Source organism: Carettochelys insculpta, chromosome 16 (assembly GCF_033958435.1).
Source record: "Carettochelys insculpta isolate YL-2023 chromosome 16, ASM3395843v1, whole genome shotgun sequence".
NCBI classification, from domain to species: domain Eukaryota; kingdom Metazoa; phylum Chordata; order Testudines; family Carettochelyidae; genus Carettochelys; species Carettochelys insculpta.
Genome location: NC_134152.1, coordinates 31,648,263 through 31,665,024, shown reverse-complemented (window position 1 = coordinate 31,665,024; position 16,762 = coordinate 31,648,263). Strand labels below are relative to the sequence as shown.

Sequence of the window (16,762 nt, the reverse complement as noted above, 5' to 3'; positions counted from 1 at the left end):
CACTCGGCTCGCAAATGTCTCTCCGCCGAAGAAGCGCGAGCGCGGCCCCGCGCCTGCCGGGAAGTGTAGTCCAGACCATGGGGAAGTTGGCCCTGCGGGCGAGCGCCCGCGGCCCGAGCGGCCTACAACGCCCAGCATGCTCTGCGCCGTGCTGGGGCCCACGGGACATGTAGTCCTGCAGGCGGCAGGGCGGGGACGCTTCCCAGCTGGGGACTCGCTAAGCGTCGCTGGAGAGGCTGAGGCCCTGAGCTCATCCCCATAACCAGCCTGTCTCCGCGGGGAAATACCCAGGGGGAGGTACGGACTACAACTCCCACAAAGCACCGGGGCGACCTCCACGTGGGAGTGGGACACGTGGGGCTCCAAGGCTGGGGCCGGACAGAGCCCCTATAAAACCATCTCCCGCACTGTCAAGGTCTTGGCTGGCTGCTCCAGAGGTGGGCAGCTCAGAGCCACAGGCCATGTGAGAGAAAGGGAATATTTGTGTCTGAACTCAAACTAAATTAAAAACTCATCCCATTCTTTCGCAAGAGCATGGGATCCGGGAATACGCCTGCCTAATGGAAGGAAAGCCAACCTGCTGGGTTGGTACATTTCTGTCTCCACTTTCTTATGGGCCCCAAGTGTTTTACAGAGTTAGGAAGCCACCACGCAAACTTGACAAAAGGGTGACTTCACCCACTCCTGGCAATGCAGCCTGCCCCACAATGCAATGGGAGAAAGAAACACCACCACATAACAAATCAAAAAAGCAGTCAAGTAGTACTTTAAAGACTGACAAAATAATTTATTAGGTGAGCTTTCATGGGACAGACCCACTTCTTCAGACCATAGCCAGACCAGAACAGACTTAGTTCACCAAATAAATTATTTTGTTAGCCTTGAAAGTGCTACTTGACTGCTTTTTTGTTTTGATAGTGTATAGATTAGCACGGCTTTTGCGTAGTTTGAACCAGGATGGGAATTTTCTAAGTCACGACTGGGGCTCATTTGCATACTTGGCTTAATCTAATTCTTGACCTCCCCGCCCCCTGCTTCTACCCCTCTACTCTCTGATTTGCTCACCTTGATCATTCTTTTCTGATTTGTCCTTGCTTACTGTTTTTGGTTCTCTGTGCCTTAAATATTGAGTCTGTTCTGGTCTGGCTATGGTCTGAAGAACTGGGTCTGTCCCACGAAAGCTCACCTAACAAATTATTTTGTTAGTCTTTAAAGTGCTACTTGACTGCTTTTTTGGCTTTCTCTCTGTTACTATTCACCACATAACATCTCCATGGGGGATATGTTTGTTTCGGTTACCACCTGTAAATGACTGAATATGGGATTTGGCCAGGGTGCACCTACAGAAGCCGCACTCCCCTCATACATTCCAGCATGTACTTAGCACAGACCACATGGACAGAAACAGAATGGAACAGGAGGCCAAATATAATAGAAAGTAGGTGGAAGGACTATCCAGGCTTGGCCACACCTTGTCTACTTTCCAATAGGGGCCAGTACCTGACATGAAGTGGAAGAGAGTGGGTCCAGAGCAAGTAGGAGATAAATTAGATTCAGCACATCTCCTCTGGAGCCTCTCCTACCAGAACTCCCCTGGAAATGAAAGTTGACATCCACCACCCCTTTGTGGAGGCATTGAGGGGCAGGGAACGTTAAGAATAGAACCCATCTCCCCTGGCGATAACTCCACATCCTCTCAGAACAGTGGCCTTGTAGGTTTGGCAAACAGCAGTTTGCTGCTGGCGAATCTAGTCCATTGTGTTTGTGTTTAAAAAGAAAAGGATTTGTTTCTGTCACTGAAGTTACCCTCCTCCCATTACAGCAATACCAAAGTAACCTTCAATGAAATTACATCCTTCTCCCCCAGCTGGAGCAGCATTCAGGACATCCACAGATAGGGCAGCCAATCCCAGCTAAAGAACTCCAATACCTACCCTACCTTCTTCTCCCATTCATCCAGGGCCCTCCCCTCAGCGGCAGGAGCACGACTCCTCCTGATCCCACCCTGGGGTCCCTTCAGAGATGGTGCAGCATTCCTCCAGTCCATTTACAGCTCTCTCAAAGGGTGCTGCTCTAGGTTTCTCTGATGTAGCTCCTCTTCTTGGGTCTCACAACGCTCTGCAGGGTACGCGCTACACCTCATCCCTTGGAGCAGCTCGGCCAAGGGTCAGGAATAACATCAGAGGAGAGGCACTCTTTTCCTTAGCAACCAATTCCCCTGCCACAAACAGCAGCTCTTGTGTCCTGTTTCAAGCGTGCCTGCTTTGCTGCTTCTATCACAACACCCAAGAGAGTGACCACTGCTCCCACTGCCCCCACCACCTCACCCTCTGCAACCCCTGCATCTTCTGTTCTGCTGTCCCTTGTCCCATTCCCTTTACAACTCCCTTCTCCTGCTGGTTTAGTCTACCAGCAGGAAGAATCTGTTGCCCAACGGCACCTCTTCCTACAAACAGTGTAGTGAGACCTTTAGAGAAAGTACATTTCAGAAGATTGCAAGGATGTCTGGGTGTATCTCTCTGCTAGGAACATACCGTTGGGTATCGGTAATGGAACTGAAAAGTACCATAATGTAAATAAAGCTAATGCAACAGTTCCTCAGTCACCTGCCACTTTACACTGCACGTGGGGCTTATAATAACGTACGCGGGATAAATTCTGAGCCCTTCCAGCCAAGGGCAGTGGTGTGAATCCATTCTAGCCAGGTCGTTACAAATGTGTTTAGCAAAGGCCTATGACGCAGCCGAAGCCCATTCATGACAGACCGTGCTGTCACACAGCAACGTTGCCCTTTGTGTGAGGCAGGGGGAGTGGAAATAAGACTTTCTGGAACGTGGAATGCAAACAGAAAGAGTGTAATGAGCAGCATTCCAGCTTTTGTGTGATAAACCAAACCTGACAAAGACAGCTAAAGAGGTGCAGCCACCAAAACCCCAGTGCTTTTAAAAGCCGAGTCTGGATCCCGGCCTGAGTTTTGCAAACGACCGCAGGTTTTACAATGACTGTAGTCCAAAACCTACAATTAAACACAGCCCCACTCCGCCAGCCTGGGGGGTTTGAACATTGGCTTTAGATTCCATGGCTTGCACCCAGCTCTTTATGAAACAATATGTAGTACCCAGAGGCACTGAGACCTCATCTGGGGTGAGTGAAGTCTCTGCTCTACAGCCTGAGCTGACAGCCAGTTGGCCTTTAGCTCACATGGTAGAGTGCAGGGCTTTAGACCCTCTGCTTGCAGGTTGTGTCTCTAGGGTCAGCAACCCAGGTCTGTTGGGCTGCGTCTACACTAGCCGGCTACTTCGAAGTAGCCGGCACAACATCGAAATAGCATGAGTCGCGTCTACATGCACCGTGTGCGATGTCAACGTTCAAATCGACGTTAAGCGGCAAGACGTCGAAATCGCTATTCCCATCAGAAGATGGGAATAGCGCCCTACTTTGATGTTGAACATCGAAGTAGGGTGTGTGTAGACAATCTGCATCCCGCTACTTCGAAATAGCGGCGTCCGCCATGGCGGCCATCAGCTGAGGGGTTGAGACGTGCTGGCCAGCCTCTGCGGGGCTCTACGATCTCTGTGCCCAGCGGTTCTTAAAGCTGCACGGACCCGGAAACCCCGTAGGAGGACGCTGACACGGTGCACGCAACAGCTGTGTCATGAGGTGTCCCTGCACAGCCCAGAGGAACACCATGGCAGCCAGCCAGCCTCCCGAGTGCCCCCAGGGATCCCAGGCCTCCAGCCGGTGGGGTAGGAAGCGGGGCCCCTCCTGGACTGACCCTGAGCTCCGTGACCTGCTGGGGCTCTGGGGTGAGGAGGAGGTGCTGGACTTCATGGGGAGCAAGCGGCGGAACGGGGGGGGCGTTTGCCCGGCTGGCCGAGGGCCTGGCTGCCCGGGGTCACCCTGCCCGCACTCCTGACCATGTCAGGAGCAAGGTCAAGGAGTTGCGGCAGGGTTACACCCAGGCCCGGGACTCGGCCAGCCAGTCTGGGGCTGCCCCCGCCGTTTGCCCCTATTACCGGGAGCTCAGGGCTATCCTGGGCCCCCGGGGCACCTCCTCCCCCCCAGCCACCCTTGACACCACGGCTGACGGGCCCCAGCCGGCCTTGGAGCCAGGGTCAGGTCCGGAGACCAGCCCTGCCCCCGCAGGGCTAGAGCTGGGACCCTCCACCCCAGCCACCCAGTGGTCCAGCGAGGAGGGGGAGCTTGTGCTGGACATCCCATCCCGCAGCTCCAGCCGGGTGTCCGCTAGATGGGCATCTCCGGTGCCTGGCAGTGCACCGTCAGGTACGTACCCCACAGGGCACAGACCCCCTGGGCATGGGGTGGGGGCACCATTTGACTGGGGACCCCACACATCCCCACATCCCCCCAGCCTGCCATGGCCTAGGCACACCACAGCACAGGGACGGTGCCACGGCCACCAGTGCCCAGCAGCACCTCCACCCATGGACAGTGCCGCGCCCCACCCCTGGTGGGAGGGGAGAGGGGCGGACTACTGGAAGGGGCCACCCACAGGATCACTGCACGCACCCATGGGGGATGGATGCGGGGGGGACACAGGCCCTTGGAGGGATGGGGGGTTGCCCACGGGTCAAGGCTGGGTACTCACGGCCTCCCTTCCCCCTTTCCCCCTATTTCTGCAGCCGCACCATCCGTGGTCCCAGACAGCCCTCCGAGACCACCGGAACACCAACGCCCGGGGTCACCGCCTGCCCCAGGATGGGCCCACCCCTGCCAGGGCCACCGCTGCATCACATATGACCCCGAGGTGGCTGCGGCTCTCCGGTGCCAGGCAGACCTCATGGAGCGGAGGCTCCAATTTGAGGAATGGGAGGCCATCTGGCGCCGGGAGGCCTGGTGGGAGTTTATGGCCGCCTTCAACCAGGTGGCCGACACCTTTGAGGAGCTGGTGGCCCATCTGCCCCCTCCCCCATGTCTTCCGTGCTGCCCTCCCCGCCGCCCCGCCTGCTGATGTCCTGCCTGCTGCCCTGCCTGCCGCCCCACCCACCAGCTCCTCAGGGCAGGAGCCACCCAGGGCCGTGGACCTACCTCGGTCATACCTCCCCGTCCTCCCGGCCCCCAGCCGGCCTCACTGGGGACCCCAGCTGAGAGGGGGACCGGCCAGCCGAACACAGCAGGGCTCGCGCCCTTCCACCACCGCCCCAGAATGATGGGCCGATGTGTGGCCTGCCCACATCTCCCCCCACCCCCGTACATAGTTGTCCCCACCCTGCATATAGTTATTTATAGTTGACCCCCCTGTACACAGTTTATTAGAGATGTCCTCACTTGTATATAGTTATTATTTTCATTGAATCTGTTTTATTTGCTAATATTATATGCTGAAAAGAGGCAACATTTTTGTTCCTGTAAATAAGGATAGTTTTATGTTTCCAAAAACCCATGTCCTGTGTGCTTTTGGTGAGGGTGGGGTGCGGGTGCTGGGGCAGGGTGCAGGGATGGCCGGGGGGGGCGTCGCTCACTGGGCCCCCTGGTCAAAGTACTCCCTTCGGGCCTCCTGGACCCAGACCCCATCCTGGTGGGCCTGGTGGCTCGGGGCGGCGGCTGGCTGGGGGTAGGCTGTTGCGGCCTCCTGTGCCCAGCCCTGCACGAAGGCCTCCCCCTTGCTTTCCACCAGGTTGTGGAGTGTGCAGCAGGCCCCGACAACCTGGGGGATGTTTGGGAGGCCCAGGTCTAGGCATGCCAGGAGACAACGCCAGCAGCCTTTCAGGCACCTGAAGCCTCGCTAGACCACTTGTCGGGCGTGGTTGAGTCGGGCGTTGTAGCGCTCCTGGCTATCAGTGAGGTGGCCTGTATAGGGCCGCATAAGCCAGGGCTGGAGGGGGTATGCCACATCCCCCACAAGGCAGAGGGGTACAGTGGTGGTATCCCCCAGAGGGATCTCCCTCTGGGGGATGTAGGGCCCCGCCTGCAGTCAGTGGCATAGTCTCAAATTCCGGAAAACACAGGCATCGTGGGTAGAGCCAGCCCAGCCCACGTAGATGTCCTGGAAGCAGCCACAGCTGTCAACTATGGCCTGCAGGACCACAGAGAGGTAGCCCTTCCTGTTGATGTAGCGGCCACCACTGTGGTCTGGGGCACGGATGGGGATGTGGGTCCCATCAAGGGCTCCAAAGCAGTTGGGGAATCCCATGACGGCGAATCCCTCGATGGCCGTGTCCAGGTCCCCAACTCGGATGACCCTCTTCAGCAGCAGGGCATTGAATGCACGCACCACCTGTGGGGAGGGAACATCGGTGCCTGTGACGGTTTGCAGAGTGTGACCCCCCCCTTCACCCAGGCCCCCGTCCTCAGCGCCCCCCTCCCCAGGGGTTTCAGCCCCAGGCCTCCTTACGTCCCTGAGGACAGCCCCGACTGTGGCCTTTCCCACTCCAAACTGCTGTCCCACAGAGCAGTAGCTGTCTGGAGTGGCCAGCTTCCAGACAGCTATTGCGACCCTCTTCTCGACGGTGAGGGCGTGCCGCATCCGGGTGTCGTGGTGCCTGAGTGCAGGGGTGAGCCACTGGCAGAGCTCCATGAAGGTCTGCCGGCTCATGCAGAAGTTCCACAGCCACTGGTCATCATTCCATTGCTCCCACCACTCGGTGCTGGAGGGGTATCTCCAGAGTCGGCGGGGCACCCAGCGGGGGAGGGCGAGGAGGGTCTGATGGTCAGGGGCGTCTCCTGGTGCTCCTGGGGAGGGCTCCCATTCCAGAAGCTGCTGGGCGGCTGCCCAGGTAGCATCTAGAAGGGCGCTTGCGCCGCAGGATGCGGCTTGTAGGGCTTCCAGCTGCTGATGGACGTCCATGTCTGCGGGCTCGAGGTCTGCGAGGCTTGTATCATCAACGCAGGGCTGCTTGTGTGGTGCAGGCCAAGTGTGTCTGGGAGGGGCCCTTTAAGGGAGCGGCTTGCAGCTGCCCCGGAAGGGCTAGTGTGCTCTGTGACCCAGTCCGTGGGCTTTCCTGGCCCCTTATTTCGAAAGAGGGGGCTTGTGTGTGTGGACGCTCTGCGTTTCCTTCTGGGGCGGCTCTTTTCGATGTTCCCCGGCGCTACTTCGATGTTGAACATCAACGTTGCCAGCCCTGGAAGACGTGTAGATGATAATCATCGAAGTAGCCTATTTCGATGTTCTTACTTCGAAATAGGCTACTTCGACGTAGCGTCCTAGTGGAGACGTAGCCTTGGTGTTACAACCGGTGCATTGGCTGGGAAAAACTGCTGGAAGGCCTCAGAAGCTTGGGAGATGCTTCCTCATCCCAGGGAAGCGTGTAGTACCCAGAGGCATTGAGACCTCATCTGGGGTGAGTGAAGTCTCTGCTCTACAGCCTCAGCTGAAAGCCAGATGGCCTTTAGCTCATGTGGTAAAGTGCAGGACTGTGGCTCCTCTCTGTGCAGGTTCTATCCTTTGGGCTAGCAACCTGGGTCTGTCAGCATTACAAATATAATAAAAAACAACCTCTGTTCAAGGGACCTGGAGACCAAGTGCCTGAGCTGTATGCTCTGAGCTTGTGAAGGCACTAGCCTCCTTGATGCAGTTTCATGGTGGAGCCCACCTGTTAACCTGGCCATGTACAAACACTGCAGGGAGTAATCCTTGTCTCCAAGCTATTTAAATGTCACTTGTACTTTCTGAACACTGAACCCAAGAATACAGATCCCCCCCAGGTCAAGGGACACTAACCAAGTAGGAACCCCAGAGGGGTATTTAGACTTACTTCCAGAGGAGAGAATTGGGCTTGGTGTCCTCCTTTGTTCTGGACATCAGCGGGGTGGAGTCAGGCTGTAACTCCACAAGCATTGAGCTTGAAGCAGTCATTATGAGCCAGGCCCTCAAAGGAATTTTGGAGTTTTGTTTCCATTGAAATCAATCAGAGGCTCCTAAGTGCTTTTCTGTAAAAAGAGGCGCTAGTACTCTGCCGGCTTCCCTCCCCACACCTGGGGCTGCTGAGGTCTATGTACCAGCAAGTACTGGCACTAAAAAAAGCACTGCTAAATACCATCGAGGTTCCGGGCCTGCACGTTTACAGCCAGCCTTCACTGTGCCCTTGAAATATCATTCAACAGCTTCAGTCCCAGATGCCTGGAAACTGGGTGATTGATTTGTAGGGCCCCCCTGAAGTCACAGCTCTGAAAAACAGGTTGGAAAGAGTGTTCCCTGTAAGCTGAGCGCTGGGATGGCTGCCCTGGAGAGATTCAGGGCCAGCCCAGCCAGACCCTACTGGTGCAGGGATTACGGGGTGTTGGGGCGGGGCAGGCACCAGCCACATGCACCTGCCCTGCTCTTGCTCCACCCATGCCCCACCCTCCCCTGCCTGCCACTTCCAGGGCATATGGGGCAATCTCCCCCTTGCTGGAGCAGCGCTGCCTAGGCATACCACCAGCTAGGAAGCTTGTGCTGCTCACACTGCAGTGCTCTGGGGGAGGCCCTTGCACTCATTGGGAGTGGTGCAGGGGCTGATGCTGGGGGTGCATGTGGTCCCATGTGCACCCCCCCCTCACACACCTCACCAATGCACCCAGCTAATTAGCAGAGTGCCCACAGTTGGCCATGCGTGTTTCTGGTGGGGTGCACATCCACTCATGCCTGGGTGCGTAGCGCAAAGTTTATCGTGCCCAGGGATGGAAACAATTAAAGGGACACTGGTCACAAATGGCGAAATCTGGTCCCTTGTGTACTTCTACTGTGTACTTAGAGCTGGATTAGGAAAGGGGCTTGCCTGGGGCCCTGGACTTCAGCCAGTAACGCCCTGTGTTCCTGGCCGGTGCGGGTGGGGGGAAGGTGACTCAGCATGTGGCCCTTCCTCCTCCACCCCTGCTGGAGCGGTGAGCACCAGGAGGCTCTGTCCCTGCTTGGTGGCTCCATCCCCACAGCTCCCATTATGGCCAGTGGAAGTGGCAGGGGGTGATGCCTGCAGGGGACCACAGGGGGCTGTGCAGAGTCCCCTGTCCTCCCCACCAAAATGGGAGCTGCTCCAGGTAAGTGCCGTTCCCCAGCCCCTGCACCAGTCCTGAGCCCCTTCTGTACCCTAACGCCCACCCTGAGCCCTCTTGAGCATTCTAGCTCCCTCCGAAACCCCACAAGTCAACCTTGACCCCCCCACCTACACCCTACCTCCTACCCACAACCCCAGCCCCACCTCCTGCTCCAAGTCCCCACCTATGCTCCAAATGCTTTGGACCCAGCCTGAAGCCCCCTCCTATGCCCCAAGTGCCTCATCTCCAGCTCCATCCAAGAGCCTGAACCCCCTAGTTGGAGCCCTCACTCCCTTCTCTACCCCCCCCACCTCAACCCAAAGTCTCCTCCTGCACACTGAACCCCTCAATTTTGGCCCCACCCCAGAGTCTAGAGGAACCCACCAACTCTAATGGCCCCAGCCTCAGAGGAGTTAATATGGCCCTGTGGGTGCCATAGGGCAAAATTATACAAAAGTATACAGTGTTTCTCAGACTGGGGATCCCCAACCCAGAAGGCTAATGGGGGAGGGGGTTTCATCGTATTGCCACCCTTACGTCTGTGCTGTGGTTAGCCATGGTGCTGCCTTTGGTTGAGCAGCTGCTGCTCTTTAGCCACCCAGCTCTGAAGGCAGCACAGAAGAAAGGGTGGGAACACCATGACCCTGCTACAATACATTTGTAACCCTCCTTTCAGCTCGGAACCTCCAGTCTGAGAGATACTGCAGGTGTGTATACATGAGGAACTAACTTCGAAGTTAGGCACTACTTCGAAGTAGCCAGCAGAGAGTCTACACCCATTTTCCCTGACTTCGAAGTTAGGAGAGCCCAACTTTTAAGTCCTTACTCCATTCCCGGGAATGGAGTAGTGCCCTCCTTTGAAGTTTAACTTCGAAGTAGGGTGTGTGTAGACACTCAGCTTCGAAGTTGCTTACTTCGAAGTACAACTATTTACTTCTGTAGTGTAGACACAGCCTGAGTCTTCAGGGCTTGACGTGTTTACATTTTGCCACTTTAAAATACAGATTCATGTTTTGTTACCCCCCTGTGAACTGCACCCTTTAAACATCTGAACGTGTGAAAGTCCAGATTTTTAAAAGGCTGTGACTGGCAAATTTATGAAAATGGCCAGTGGAGTTTGGTCGACCTGGGGTTTCTGTCCTCAGGGAGGGCTGTTTACCAAAGGGCGGGGGGTGGTCCTTGTTATGGGAATGGAAAAGGTAAGAGCACATGTAGCACTTGTACAGACAGCCACCCAACCTCGAGAAAATACTCACTAGCAGCCACACATCACACCACAGAAACATTAACCCAGGCCCCTATCCCTGCAACAAACCCCATTGCCACATATATGTACTAGAGATACCATCATGGGACCTCACCACATCAGTCACACCATCAGGGGCTCATACACCCGCACACTCACTAATGTGGTCTATACCATCATGCACCAGCAATGCCCCTCTGCCACGTACATTGGACAAAGCAGACCATCCTTGCCCCAAAGGATGAATGGGCATAAATCAGATATCAGGAACTGGAATACACGTAAACCTGTAGGGGAACACTTTCACCTCCTTGAACATTCAGTAATGGACCTCAAAGTGGCCTTTTTGTTACAAAAGGATTTTAAAACTAGATTACAAAAGGGAATTAATTTGCAAGTTTGAAGCATTTAAACTGGGGCTTAACAGAGATCTCTGTTATCTTATGCATGACAAGAACAATCTCCCCATCCTTTTGATATTCACAGGAATGGCACTCATCCCACCTTACTTAACTTACTTCTTCCACAGGTCCTATTAATTTCAGGTGAATCCCCTACTCCACCCTTCTTTCCCCCTTCTCCCCGGTGCAATATATAAACCCCATATTCTTATTTTTCCTCCAAATCTGAAGAAGTGGGTCTTACCCACAAAAGAGATTACCTAATAAATAAAATTATGAGTCTAAAGTGCTACAGGACTGCTTGATTTTTTTTGGTGAAGCTACAGACTGACTTCATACTGTTCCTTGTTCAAGTCAGCAGCCCCAGGACCAAGCTCCAACTCTCACAAGAAAGCATCTTTCTGAATAGAAATCCAGTTATGTTCTTATATAGCTTCATGGCCATAATTTCTCAGCATCCCTATGCATTTATCCTCCTCTGTTGGCTAGGGAATTAGTATCATATCCCTGTTTTACAGATTGGGGAAACCAAGACTCAAACAGGGAGCAGCTTAAAGTCACACCAGGACTGTGTGGCACTATCAGGATTTGAACTCAGACTTCCAGTGTCCTGGCCCCCTGCCTTAATTATAAGGCCATCTGTCCCCACCACCCACTAAAAAAAGCAGGAGCAGCTCCCATCAGTGCAGACTAGCTAATCAATCCACACAGTTTATTGTATTGTATTCCATGCAATATGTTCGTGTTTAATAGTAGGACAGAGAGGGAGGGAGAATGTTAGATCCAAATGAAAACAGAATGGTCATTTGTTTCAAGTCCTGAGTAGGAAAGGCACGTAGTTACCACTTAATTCAGTAGGAAAAAAAAATAAAAAACCCTAGACAGAAGGAAACACACCACAGGAGGCCATACGAGAAAGAAGGAGCTTCAAGTTGGTGGACACGGATGTCGGTTTGACAATGTTCTTTAGCCATGAGCCGTGTGATCTCAACGCACTCCTAAAATCACGCTCGATTCCCATTCCAAGAGCATCCACTAGGCGTCCAGAGTCGGGGGAGCTCACTCAGCACCATTGAACATCACAAGGAGGTGGTGGGGACGTCCCCGAGGGGTGTGCTAGGAAAGGATGGGCAATGGAAGCAGGGTAGGGAGAGCATTCCACCCCCAGGGACTCGCAGATGGCATCCAGCTACCAATAATGGATCCTTGTCACAGGGAGGACTGCAGGAGCACCAACCACTGGCCTTGGCTAATAGCTACTGCTATTCCCAAGCATGAAATAATAGGCAAAATGAACAGCAGCAGATGGATTCAGCAGTTGACCGATGACCACGAACACTATCAAATGTCTCCATTGGATCAAGAAACAGAAATGACGACAGCACCTCAGAGTGAAGCAGCAGCAAGACCCGGTACTGTGCTTGTTTTAAAGCAGGGGTGGCCACTCTCCATCTGCTCTAGGAGATTCAAGGTTCTCACGGAACTAGCACAACCAGTTCCACCTTCACCAGGGGAAATGATAATGTCATAATCCTCCAATGGACCATCCAGCAGGAGAAACATCTGGGCTCCTCTGGAAGGAGACGTTAATACCAAAAGCAGGAGGAAGTGATCTGGTACGGGGCTGGCCCAGCATATTGGTCCGACACAGCAGCCACGTGAGCAGCTCTCAAGCAAATTCTGCAGGAACCCTGTTACAATAGCATTTTCTCAGGCAACCAGAGGAGATGGGGATTCACCTTGACATTGGGATTCTGAGCGGCGGATGGCGGGGAGCAAAGCTACCATTCTTCAGTTACGGTGCAGCCAGATATGCTGCGGTGCCCACGCTAACTAGGCATTCTCTGCACTGAACCAAACACAACTTTAGTATGTTTCACTCGCCAGGCCTTTTGAGTACCTGCCCTTGAACACTGTCCACCCAGCTCTCCCCAGGACTTCCTAGAAGCAGCCGCCAAACTCCAGTCAGTCCCACGCACAGAGCCGGTCGGGGACTTTCCAATAATATACCAGCCTAGGCAGCGTGAATCAGAGGCATTTCTGTCACTTTCATCGGTCTTGTGAGACAGGGCAAAGTTCCCTTCAGTTCGGAAGCTGGCATGACAAGTGGTTTTCCAGCCAGCAATGTCGTGGGTGGGAGGGTGGAAGGGGATGAGTGGAGACAGTGGCAAGGCAGGATTATCTCAGAGGGCTCCCAGCTGTACCATGCTGGCCTGTCATTTTTAATAAGGTGCGGTGAAGGAACTGCTGGTGAAAGATGCTTAACTGACAGCCCTGGGCTCCGAAGTCCTAGATCTGCACAACAGCTGCAATTCAGGTTGCAGCAAGGAAGACTAACTGCACTGCACTGTAGCCCTCCTTCCCCCAGTGAGCCTCAGCCTTGGCCTGGAGTCTAAGGGGGACTGTTCATTCTTCATGCTGATGCATTCTCTGACTGCTGTGCTGGGACTGCCCCCAAGGAGACCCCCTGAGTCACCAGAGAGGACGACACCTGGTCTCTACAGCTAAGCCAAAGTCAACAATCCATTGACTTCCTTGGGCTTTACTTTATCCTCTGGGAAGAGAACCAGGATCCCCTCTATATACATCTTGTTTCACATATTGCCCTGAACAGCGGTTAAACTGTACCTGTCAGACGCTACCAAAACAGGCTGGGCGTGCGTATGGCATTGCGGTGAAAGGCTCCGTTTCACACCAGCAATTGCCAAAGACACCCACCCACCAGCTGCTCCGCCATGCAGCTAACAGCATCCAAACCGCTCCTGCCATTAGACGGCCCCTCCCTGGTTCTCTGGAGTCTTGCTAGTGTCGTGAAAGGCCTATCCTGCAAGACAGCTAACGAGCCCTGGGTAGACGTTGGGCCTCTCAGTGCCATGGCGCTGAGTGATAAGGGAACAGCGTGTTGCTAGATGAAGGCAGGTGTGAGGATGCCCTGAGCAGCCACGGTGCAGTGTGTGAACTGGGTTCTCTCTTCCCCACACCCCAAAGAGAACCGGGTATCGCCCCAGCTGTGGAACAACAGAGAGCAGCAGTGAAGGGCTGGGGAGCAGGAACTCTGGATCTGTTTCTCTACCACCGCACATACCTGTGCCTGGTACAAGAGATACCCCCCCGCTTCCAAAGTGCGGCATTCCGTGACTTGCAAAAGAGGGAATAACAGCAGTGCAGAGGAATGCCGCCGCCTGATACATCACTGCGCCACGAGCCAGCACCAGAAGGGTTAATTTAAACATATAGTAACTAAAGAAACAAGCAAGTCAAACGACTGCCGGAAGACAGATATAAATGTCCAGCATAAGCAGAGTCCTGACTGGCAAGGCTCCCAATAGGAGTTGAGGACTATGACCTTCAGGGTCTGGCCCATAGATAACAATAAGATCCGCTGCAAACAGCTGCTGCAATTTCTGCGGGAGTCAATAGGTGTTACCAAGGCTCAGCCCAACAGAAACAACAGGAGCTTCTTCCAGTTCCCAGCCACGACCCTTTTCGTTCCTTCTAGGCCACCAGGCTGAGCTAACTGGGGTACTGGGAGAGAGTCAGCCACAAGTTTCACCCATTTAAGAGCTGACGTTGCTCCACTGTGACTCAGAGCCGGGTGTCGCCCTTAACATCCAGCGCACAGAGGCTCCTGGAGGATAAATCCCCTCTACCCCCAAGTCTAAACGATCAGTGTGAGAGATGGGGGTGGAGAAGAACACACCCTGGCATGTCCGGGGAGGAGAAAAGTCTGACCCCTCCCCCTAGCAGACAATGCTGGACAGGGGAGCAGAGCTGGGGCGGCAGATAAGCACTCCCTATGCAAGGCCCAGGCAGAGGTTATTTACAGAGTAGTGGTGGCAGCAACATCTCTCGCCTCACCCACTACACCTGTCCCCTGTCCCCAGGAAGAGTCCGCTCCTCACCACAGCCTCCCAAAGGGCTGGCCGGGGCAGAGCGGGGTCTGTACGCCAGGGGAAGAGCAGCACTTGGCTAGGAAGGCAGCATTTGGCATTGTGTGTAACAGCTTCACCAGGGGGACTGGATGCATTCCCTTTCCCCTCCACTCAGCGGGGCCTGAACCACTCAGGGATCCACCCAACAGGGCAGGCACTTAGCTAGGAGAACACAGCCTTAGCTCCTCTGCGGGACCCTGTGTTCCCCTTGCTGATGGGGCTCCTGTCCCCTCCTTGACCCACTTGGAATCTGAAAGAGGTGGAGAAACCAAGTGCTTGGTGACGGGGCTGGGGAGAGAGGAAGCTCTGAGGGCCGAGACCCAGTCCCTTCTGCTGTCAGTTACTCTCCACCCCCAGAGCAGGGAAACAGGCCTCCTTTTGGGCAGAGTAAAGGATCCAGCAGAAGGAGACTGACTCAAGTGCTCCCACCCTGGACAGGTAGCAGAGTTTATCACCTCCCTTCCCTCGCCTGCACCTCAAGCCCCCAGGCTACGGAAAGAAGATCTGGGCTGAGCAACTGCTCTGAAGCACCTCTCCACGGTGCTGCCCGCCCCCCATGCAGGCTGACGACAGACCCTGCGACAGAGGTTCCCCTCCTGGCACAGAGGGCATTGAGACCCCAGCGTCTCTGGACCATGCGGAGGGAGATCTCTATGACCCGATTGTCCACCTCGGGGAATGCTAATGCTCCATGCTGTACTTGAAGGGAGCTAACCGAAGTCGCCCCACTCCAGCACCAGGCCACGCCGCATGTGGCACTGGCTGGGCTTTATTATCCAACTCTTCCACCCCCTCCATGACCAAAAGGTGATGAGGACCCTGTCCTTCTCCACATCCCCCCCTTCAGCTCAGGATGGGTTGAGCTGCCCCAGCCCTGACAGGTCCCCAGAGGAGAGGCAGAGGCCCAGTGGCTGTCCCAAGCCAACATCTGCTAGCCAGCTTCTTGCTTTCGACGACCGCAGGGGTGAGGACCCAGCTGAAGGAGGATGACAGAAGCCAGCGCCTTCCGCTCCCTGGCGCCGTGAAAGGAGAGGCTGCCCTCAATAGGACTCTGAGCCAGCCCAGCTGGAGAAGGGCCTGGCTGCTGTGCATTGGGCAGGTCACAGCCCTCCCGTCCGCTTTAAAAAAATAAGGATTCTGAGAGCACGTAGGGCTTCCTGAGACCACACAGAAGCGAAGGCCACGTCGGACAGTCAGACAGGGCGCACTGCTGGCACAGCAGTCGGGACTCCTCAGCCTCCTGCATCAAGGCTGCAAGTGTTCCAGGTACTGTGGCAGGGGGTTCTCCTTGACGTACTTCTGAATGTACCAGCATGTCAGGTGAGCTCGCAGGTCCTCTTCAACCACAAAGTCCAGGGCTGCCTAGAACCACAGGAGAGGACAGATGGGTTACAAACCCCACTCCACGCCTCTTCGAGCCAGCAGTGACAGGATCCCAGCTTAAACCCAACTGGCTGAGACAACTTGAGGGGGAGCAGTCCTAGCACCAGGGAAGTTACCTCAGGATTCCTTGGCAGCGGATGCCCTCTGGACAGGGGACATAAAGGGAAGCCGACCTTGCTCAGGCCATCACTCAAACCTGGACAACCCCGAGCCAGGCAGAAGGCCGCACGCTCCCCTCTGGGGCGAGGAGCAGGGGGATCAACCTGTAGCAGAAAAGCTGAACTCTGCCCCCACACAACCACAGCCCGTCAGGGTGTGTGCGAGAGTGGGGCGGGGGGCGCGTGTCATACAGGTGGGGCTTAAGAAGTGGAGCTGAATTCCCTCCTGCACCAACCCCTGCTGTCAGCCGAGGGGGGCCTGACACTTGTGCATGCTGCAAAGGCTGCCATGAGGGAGGATTTCCTGGCAACGCACAGTGTTTCTCCCCACTTTTGGGATGTGGTGCACCCACGTGGGGAACAACCAGCTCCATGAGTCTCACTGAGCCTGTTGCCCCAGCAATCGTGCTGCTAGACACCTGTATGAAGCAGGCCTGTGTTTCTCATTGCCCGCTCCTCCTCCCGCTTGCCCGCACATGCGGAGCTGCTGGTGGGGAAGAAGGGGGTGGCATGGAGGGCCCCCGCTTGGCAGCATGCCCCACCTCCGCTGCACATAAGGGAGACACAAAACATGTAGTTTTAGCAGAGAATGGGGACAGGAGCGGGCAAACTCCTACGCTGAGTTAGCAACCCTTCTGCTGCTGTGTCACCTCTGCCCTTCCCACATAG

General features: G+C 55.1%; 1 protein-coding gene across 3 annotated transcripts in view; it reads right to left on the bottom strand.

Moving 5' to 3' along the window:
• Nucleotides 1–5,347: 5,347 nt before the first annotated feature.
• NATD1 (N-acetyltransferase domain containing 1) overlaps nucleotides 5,348–16,762 on the bottom strand; it is a 44,185-nt gene continuing 32,770 nt past the window's right edge. For 2 of the 3 annotated variants that reach the window (XM_075010801.1, XM_075010799.1), the window contains 2 exons: nucleotides 15,850–15,914; nucleotides 5,348–6,238 (listed from right to left, as the gene is read on the bottom strand). In XM_075010801.1, coding sequence (XP_074866902.1) covers nucleotides 6,208–6,238; nucleotides 15,850–15,914 — 96 coding nt within the window. In that variant the 3' untranslated portion in view covers nucleotides 5,348–6,207. Of the gene's footprint in view, nucleotides 6,239–9,311; nucleotides 15,915–16,762 lie in introns of those variants that run through there. The other variant, XM_075010798.1, reaches the window with a different exon arrangement.